Here is an 8,646-nt window from a genome sequence, read left to right on the forward strand (position 1 = left end):
CGGCCTGTCAGTGGTTAAGGGATGATTTATCCTGGCCATATACAAGTCTCTATGGTGGTGAGAGCACAGATCTCACTGCCCATGGGACTGTGCTATTATCTGATAAATACTGTTCTTTTAATTATATTGTATAAACATGTAAATGATATATCCACATCGCTACATTTTGTCTCCGGAAAAGATATTCAGAATATGTTCACTTATAGTGTAAAAGAACCACACTTAACAGTTGTCAAGTCAATACTACTGGTGCCTTGTGGGGCATAAATCAATATAACATATCCCCAAATAAAATTAAGGAGAGTGTAACAAGTTCTTTTAATTAGCAAGAAGGAATTGTATAGATATGGTATTAAGCGTTTGCCTAAAGTATGTAATTTCTAACAAATATTAATGTTTCTGATTCAGTTTTTTCCACACAGGAAATGTTGTATTTAATTGTGTGGGAATCCGCATAAATGTATCCCCTGTTTTAGATCTGAGTTCCAAAGCAAACATAATTCTAATTTCAGAATTATAGCCAACGTTTCTACCTTCCCCCCATCGCTTTACCTGTGTCTGAGTTACAAATCACTACAAACTGGATATCTGTTTTGATTATAGAACCTACATATATTTTCAGTTCCTATAACATTATTCTGTGCTGATGGTGAACACCTTAAAAATCATTAAGCAGCTTTTTGTAATCAAAACGTAGCAATTGTTTTCCCTTAAATATTTATCGTTCCCCGTCTAAATGTTTATATAAAGAGAATATTTTAACTTCTGTGAGTTATGTGTTGCAGATTTTAAGAGGAACAATAGCATTTAAAGCACTGAAAACAATTTATTTATATAGAACAAAAGTACTTTCCTTTAGCATATAATATATTGAATTATTTGCTACTGTATCAATTTACTTTTATTATAAGAAAGCTGCTCCCGTTAAAGATGCGTAATTATTTCCTACCTTGATCATTCACCAGATGAGAAAACGAATTTAAGAAGCAAGAACATTAGATCTGATATTTATGGCATTTAATATCAACTACGGAATGTGGGATAGTTGTATAACCGAATGATATCCTAAGGTATGGCATGTGTAATTTTATTCTACGGAAAATATTTTGGGAAATACCCTGGCGAGTTTAAATGTAAAATAGTTTAGAACGCTGTTTGGATTTTCATAACTATATCTGTTTTACATTATACGCTAAGTTCCCCTTTTACAAAATCATTTGCACATCGAAATAAAAAGCCCTTTTTGATTTGCATGGGAAATTATTTGATATAAAAAGAAAAAAAAACTGCAGTTTACCATTATATAGCAATAAAAATAACAAAAGTACTAAGTAAAGTTTGTATTTTCTCGAGATGTGTATGAAGCCAGACAGCTCAGGGGCCAGTAATGCTCAGATGCACAATAACAATGTTGCCAATGAGCTGCAATTTTTCTGTAACTACAAGTTCATTTAGAAAAATAGCAATTATGTAGGTCTATGTACACATCTAAATACATTCAACATAAACACGCAACAGTAACATTTTAAAAGTAACTTGCGGGATGTGAACACGGATGCTTCTAAATAAACCTGCAAATGAGGATTTTTATTTTAGAAATGAATCATTTTGGTGGTCCTGGTTGCTCTCAGCGATTTGTTTAAAAACCAAGCGATGCCAATACGACATGGGCATGTCATATAAATATCATATAATATCATATAATCACATAATCCTATATTGTGTCTAGGAGTATGCGGTAGGAGTAAGACGTTTGTAAGTTTCTTGAGGCCTCTTGTAATGGTTCTAGTAGGGCACATACATGGCATAATGAGACTGAAGCAGCCCTTCATATTCCTGCCCGTGAGTAACTGACCCTTAGGTAGGGATTACTGCAACAAACAACTCGATTCGTGTGTGACTTAAACTAAATAATATAAATGGTACAACAAAGTTTATATATATATATATATATATAGAGAGAGAGAGAGATTAGATAGATGATAGATAGATGATGATAGATAGATAGATAGATAGATAGATAGATAGATAGATAGATAGATAGATAGATAGATAGATATAGATGATATATAGATAGATGATAGATTTATAGATAGATAGATAGATAGATAGATAGATAGATGATAGATAGATAGATAGATAGATAGATAGATAGATAGATAGATAGATGATAGATAGATAGATAGATAGATAGATAGATAGATAGATAGATAGATAGATATAGATGATACACACATGCCTGTGCTATTCACTGGCCCTAAAAGAAGGATGCGCAGCATCAGGGCAGCGCTTGACTCAGATCCAAAGCTGTATCCCTGGCACTAGGGGACTAAGGAAGTTACTGTAGCTGTGTCGCACAAACCCTATATATTCTCTCAGTCAGGGCATCTCTAACTAAATGGACAGGATCCTCACTGGCTACACGACTGAACACAAGGTTTAGTATATTGGGCTATGGCCTTCAGGAGTCAAGTTCAAGAACACAGAGCCCAGCATGGCACAAACCCTTTTTTGTGCAATGGCCATACTTTTCAGCCGGTGTCACAGAAAGTGTTAGTGCACAGAAGTTAGCAGTTCCTTGTGAGTGTGGGATTACAGGAGGTTCTATGGGGATAACACCCTGCCTGGATGATGGATAGTGAGGCAGTTACTATGGAGCAATGTGACAAAACCTGCATGATGAGAGGCTGTTGCCATGGGATACAGTAAACAGAGCATGCAGTCAGTGAGGCTGTGACAATACTATGAGTAACATTGGCTGAAGCGGTCACTATTAGGCTCAGTAGGGGGGAATAAGGGGATCAGGTTGTTATCATGGGGAACAGTGAGTGGTATATGAATTCTCTAATACTGTTCCCATGAGGCACAGTAGAAGGAAGACGCAGTCGGAGACGCTGGAATTATGGGGCACAGTAGAAGAGACACGTATTCTATGAGGCTGGTTTAATGGGGCACAGTAGATTGAGTATGTGAGGTTGTTATCATGGGGCACAGCTGATGAGACAGGCAGCCCGTGTGGCTCTTACTATGGGACAGGCAGCCCGTGTGGCTCTTACTATGGGACAGGCAGCCCGTGTGGCTCTTACTATGGGACAAGCAGCCCGTGTGGCTCTTACTATGGGACAGGCAGCCCGTGTGGCTCTTACTATGGGACAAGCAGCCCGTGTGGCTCTTACTATGGGACAGGCAGCCCGTGTGGCTCTTACTATGGGACAGGCAGCCCGTGTGGCTCTTACTATGGGACAGGCAGCCCGTGTGGCTCTTACTATGGGACAGGCAGTCCGTGTGGCTCTTACTATGGGACAGGCAGTCCGTGTGGCTCTTACTATGGGACAGGCAGCCCGTGTGGCTCTTACTATGGGACAGGCAGCCCGTGTGGCTCTTACTATGGGACAGGCAGTCCGTGTGGCTCTTACTATGGGACAGGCAGCCCGTGTGGCTCTTACTATGGGACAAGCAGCCCGTGTGGCTCTTACTATGGGACAGGCAGCCCGTGTGGCTCTTACTATGGGACAGGCAGCCCGTGTGGCTCTTACTATGGGACAGGCAGCCCGTGTGGCTCTTACTATGGGACAGGCAGCCCGTGTGGCTCTTACTATGGGACAGGCAGCCCGTGTGGCTCTTACTATGGGACAGGCAGCCCGTGTGGCTCTTACTATGGGACAGGCAGTCCGTGAAGCAAATGCCATGAGTGGATACATGGTGGGACATTTATGAAACTGTAATGTCGGGGTACATACGGTTGTTGGGGTCGCTGGTAGGGGTGCTGAGGGGGATGATCTCCATGCGTTGCTGCCCATACAAGTAGTAGTCCAGTTCCTCCGGGGAGCACTGGAGTCTCTCAAGCGTCTCCTCTGTGCACTTGGAAATTCCCAGCTCATTTCTTTGGGGGGCCACGGCCTCAGTGCTGGGTAGAACCCCTAGAACTGAGGGTATAGGGGTGACCCCGGCCAGGGAGGACGGAGTGGAAGAGTTGGAGGAAGAGGCTGAGGAGAGGGATGCTGGGCGCAGGCGGAGAGGGTCCATAGGGGGCTCCGCTCGCTCAGGAAGGGCCACATGGCTCAGAACTCCAGTCTTGACATGACTCTGGGGAAAGAGCTGCTGCCAGTGCTGGAGATACACCGGGTCAACCTTCAGGAACGCAGATCCACCAGCCTCTCCGGGCTTCAGCATGGCCAGTACCTGGGGACAGACACAGCGCCAGTCAGAGCGGTACTTGCACTTACCTGCCCGGACCCTTCCCTCTGTACCCGGACCCTTCCCTCTGTACCCGGACCCTTCCCTCTGTACCCGGACTCAATACGTCCCCCCATCCCTTGCCTCAGCTACGGGAATCAGCTACACAGCGCTCTGCGCCGGGACACTCAACAGCGCAGCCAGAACCAGGCTCTGTCCGCACAACTATATACAGAGTATTTTCCTATAGTCACATCTCTGCCCCAAACCTCTCTCAGTGACACGCTACGGCCGGCCAAGACAGGCTGCTTCCGTGCCATTCCCACAATGTATGCGGGCAACCTTCTAAGGAGGGAACTGTGGGCAGGGGCCCGGGGTTATCACGTACCTGTCTGGGATCCCTCCAACGGGACTCTCCTAGCAAAGAGAAGTCCAGATCTGTGCTGGGACCCAAGGGCTGCTGGCTGGGTAGGAGCCAAGAAGGGTATGAGCTGTGGGCAGGCTCGGAGCGGACTCTGCTGCTGGGTAACTGGGTTAGGGAGCTCTGCTACTTGGTTGGGGAGCTGTGCTGCTGGGTAACTGGGATAGGGAGCTCTGCTACTGGGTTGGGGAGCTGTGCTGCTGGGTAACTGGGTTAGGGAGCTCTGCTACTGGGTAACTGGGTTAGGGAGCTCTGCTACTGGGTTGGGGAGCTGTGCTGCTGGGTAACTGGGATAGGGAGCTCTGCTACTGGGTTGGGGAGCTGTGCTGCTGGGTAACTGGGATAGGGAGCTCTGCTACTGGGTAATTGGGATAGGGAGCTCTGCTACTGGGTTGGGGAGCTGTGCTGCTGGGTAAATGGGGTAGGGAGCTCTGCTGCTGGGTAATTGGGATAGGGAGCTCTGCTGCTGGGTTGGGGAGCTGTGCTGCTGGGTAACTGGGATAGGGAGCTCTGCTACTGGGATAGGGAGCTCTGCTGCTGGGTAACTGGGATAGGGAGCCCTGCTGCTGGGTAACTGGGATAGGGAGCTGCGCTGCTCTGTGGCACACACACTCCTGCTGCACACGTGGGCTGCACCAAACACTGCTGCTCCGGCGGGGGTGTGTGTCAGAGAGAGGGGGGGGGGGTTGTTTAACCCTTCCTTGGGGCACATCCCTCAGGTAATGGCTGCACTGTTCAGTCAGTAAGCTCTCTAGCACCCACCCACACACCCACAGCCCCGCTGGGAAATCTGGGAGTGGGGCTGTCCCATTAGCTTGTGAATGGGGACTCGTCCATCCTTTGCTGCGTCGACTCAAAGCCTGTGTCCTATCATCAATCTATCAGCTATCTATCATCTATCTATATATATATATCGTCTATCTAATCTATGCATCAACTATCTATCTAGCTATCACATCATCTACCGTCTATCATCTAGATCTATCATCTATCTATCATCTATCTATCTATCTATCTATCTATCATCTATCTATCTATCTAATCTATGATGTATAGCGCTTTTCCCCTATATCTGGTCGAAGCCCTGCTATACACACCACTGGGAGACTTTATTTATTGTACATTTCGATTAGCTTTACTTTTCCCGGTTGTTAGTGGAAGAGGAGAGATCGCTAGATGGGAGAGCAATATAATATGTCAACAGCCTCGTAAATCCAATTATTTATTTTAGTGCATTCGGAACCTGGCTTTTATGTTACCATAATGATCTTATATGTGCCCTGTGACACCAAATGAAATATATGAATTTTTATTTACCTGTTAGGATTATAGCCCAATGCAACTTAAAGTCCATCTGTTCTCCCCATCGATATCCCCTCATCTATTGCACCAGCACCCCCAGCCAGCAGGTCACATGTGGGGCTGATCTATTGCTGCTCATACATCGCTAGGCACAACCTTATGGTATAGGCATACAATTATACATATAATATTTTATGCTGTGCCATTTTTAATATTGAGTTTCCATTTGTACCTGAGACACTTTTATGTATTATTATTGTTACTATTACCCATTAATTATATATTGCACTGACACATTTGCACAGCACTATGAAGAGATTGCTCACATCAGTTCCAGTGGAGCTTGCTATCTAAGTCCCTGTCACATTCACACAGGCCATTTTAGCAAGACACTTGTAAGCTGGAGAAAGCAATTTATTTAAATTGTTTAAAAAGTAAAATTTGGTTAGCATAAGAAATAAGCACTTGCTTTCTGTTAGTCAATGAATTCATTAAAAAAATTAAATAATGAAGCCCTCGGATGTTTTATGGCTAATATTTCAACTTCATAACAGAGAATCAGGTCATAAGAGTCACAGATATGGTTGGACTGATAGAGATAACAGAGCCAGGCAAAAGCAAAGAAACCAGATCCAGAGTCATTTCAAAAAGTCATTATATGACAGGGTTTCTACATGAAATAAAAAGTTCTGAACTATTTTAGCATGAATGACATATAAGTATAAAGGTCAATGGTAATAACTTGGTTATAATATAACATTTATAACCCAATATAACCCTTATACCGTTAGATTCCATCCTTTGTGATCACTAGAAGTGTAAAATTGATTAGGGCTATAGTTTAGCTTGTATACCTCCGGAGTACAGGATAGTCTGTATGTATTGTATGTATGTACTGGGTAAAATATAATCAGTGCTTAGTAATGTTACTTGTGTTAACTAAACATTGTGTACTTAAAGGAATAAGGTCCCTCCTACTTTAAAGGGGACAATCCAAAATATGTAATATTAATATGTAATATAAGCTTCAACTCATGGAAATAAGGAACTTTCTTAATGTGAACAATTAAAAATTCTGTTCAGTTTCTAAAATAACCAAATTATTATTCACTGTTCTCCTCTTAGCAATCTGTCTGTTTTGATACAACAGTGGAGTCAGATTTTGAGTGACAGGTCAGGTACTTTGGTGTGTGCTCCCATTGCCTAGCCCTAGACCATGTATTAGGAGTGTTTCCCAATAACAGACCCTGACCCAAAGCTGCATAAAGAGAGGCAGATTACTGAGAGGGGGATTGTGAACAATAACTATTTCAGAAATGGTACAGCATTTTTAATTAACTTTATTTAGAAAGTGTCATATTTCTATGACATAATGCTTATATTACATTTTCCTTTTAATTTCAAGATGTATGCTTATATTACATTACCTCAGAATTCTTTGACCTGTAAAAATGCATTTGGCCTCCAGCCTCTGTTTCAGAACTTCTTGGTGACTTCTGATATCCTTATATTTAACAACAGGCTGCACATTAGTTCAAATATTATTTCCATGTCTTAAAGGAAAAATAAAGTCAAAGTCACTTGGGGGTGCCAAAATGTTAGGCACCCCCAAGTGACTTTGACCGCCTACCTTTTACCCCGGGCTGGTGCCCCTGTGAGGAAGGAACAGCACCAGCCCGGGGTAGCTGCCGGCGCTTCCTTTTCCTGATTCGCTGCGCGCGCATGCGCAGTAGAGTGAAAAGCCGAACTTTAAATGTTAAAGTCGGCTTTTCACTCTACTGCGCATGCGCCCACCGCTGGCACTCAGGAAAAGGAAGCGAGGAAGACGGAAGCGCTGCGCTCCAGGTGCCCCGGGCTGGTGCTGTTTTCTCCTAACAGGGGCACCAGCCCGGGGTACGAGGTAAGCGGTTAAAGTCACTTGGGGGTGCCTAACATTTTGGCACCCCCAAGTGACTTTGACTTTCGTTTCCCTTTAAGTAAACTTTCTGTGAATCTCAGATTCCTTTGGTTCCCAGTTTCTATGGGCTAGCCATGCTTTATAAATAGCTCCAACGTTGCGAGGCAAACTCTCAGCAGGTGCAGTAACACAGGTTACAGCCTCTTCACATTAGGTTTAGCAGATACATTCACCTAGGGCATATATGTCAAACACAAGGCCTGGGGGCCAAATCCGGCCCACCTGGCTGTTTTTTGTGGCCCTTGGTGAGTGTGTCTGACCATCCAGGCTGATCAATTTCCATTTTCCTCACATAGTAACTAAGACTAAGGGGTATATTTATCATGCTGTGTAAAAAGTGGAGTGAAGCATTACCAGTAATGTAGCCCAAGGCATCCAATCAGTAATCAGATTTCAACAGTAGCAAAGCATCTATTGGCTGCTATGAGCAACATCTCTGGTAATGTCTTACTCCACTTTTTACACATTATGATAAATGTACCCCTTAGTATCTTACTAAGTATATTAATAAAAAATTTGGCCCGCGACTTAGCCTGTGTTTTAGATTTCGCCCCCCTTATGTGATTTGAGTTTGACACCCCTGCTCTAGCAGTAGTCTCAGTTGCCACCAATTTTTAGGGACTACATTCATCCTGATATCATTGCCTCAGTGCCAAAGGGCACCAATCAGCAAACACACAAAATATTTCCCATTTCTAATTATTAATGAGAAATTAAAATAACTTCATAATAACTTAGCATAGAATAGAATGGGAATCAAGCCCTTAGCCTATATGCAGGGTCACCCTAT

At 43.6% G+C, this 8,646-nt stretch overlaps 1 protein-coding gene across 2 annotated transcripts in view; it reads right to left on the minus strand.

Annotated features, from left to right (window-relative positions):
• Positions 1–5,380, minus strand: part of prdm6 (PR domain 6) — an 80,067-nt gene extending 74,687 nt beyond the window's left edge. The window contains exons 1-2 of one of the 2 annotated variants that reach the window (XR_004220413.1): positions 4,565–5,380; positions 3,741–4,182 (exon numbers count right to left, since the gene is read on the minus strand). Coding sequence is in view for 1 of the 2 variants with exons in the window: in XM_002931726.5 (XP_002931772.5) it covers positions 3,741–4,173 (433 nt within the window). In the remaining variant the exon portion in view is untranslated. The remainder of the gene's footprint in view (positions 1–3,740; positions 4,183–4,564) is intronic. The other variant, XM_002931726.5, reaches the window with a different exon arrangement.
• Positions 5,381–8,646: the final 3,266 nt, after the last annotated feature.

The sequence above is a fragment of the Xenopus tropicalis genome, chromosome 1, assembly GCF_000004195.4.
Source record: "Xenopus tropicalis strain Nigerian chromosome 1, UCB_Xtro_10.0, whole genome shotgun sequence".
NCBI lineage: Eukaryota > Metazoa > Chordata > Amphibia > Anura > Pipidae > Xenopus > Xenopus tropicalis.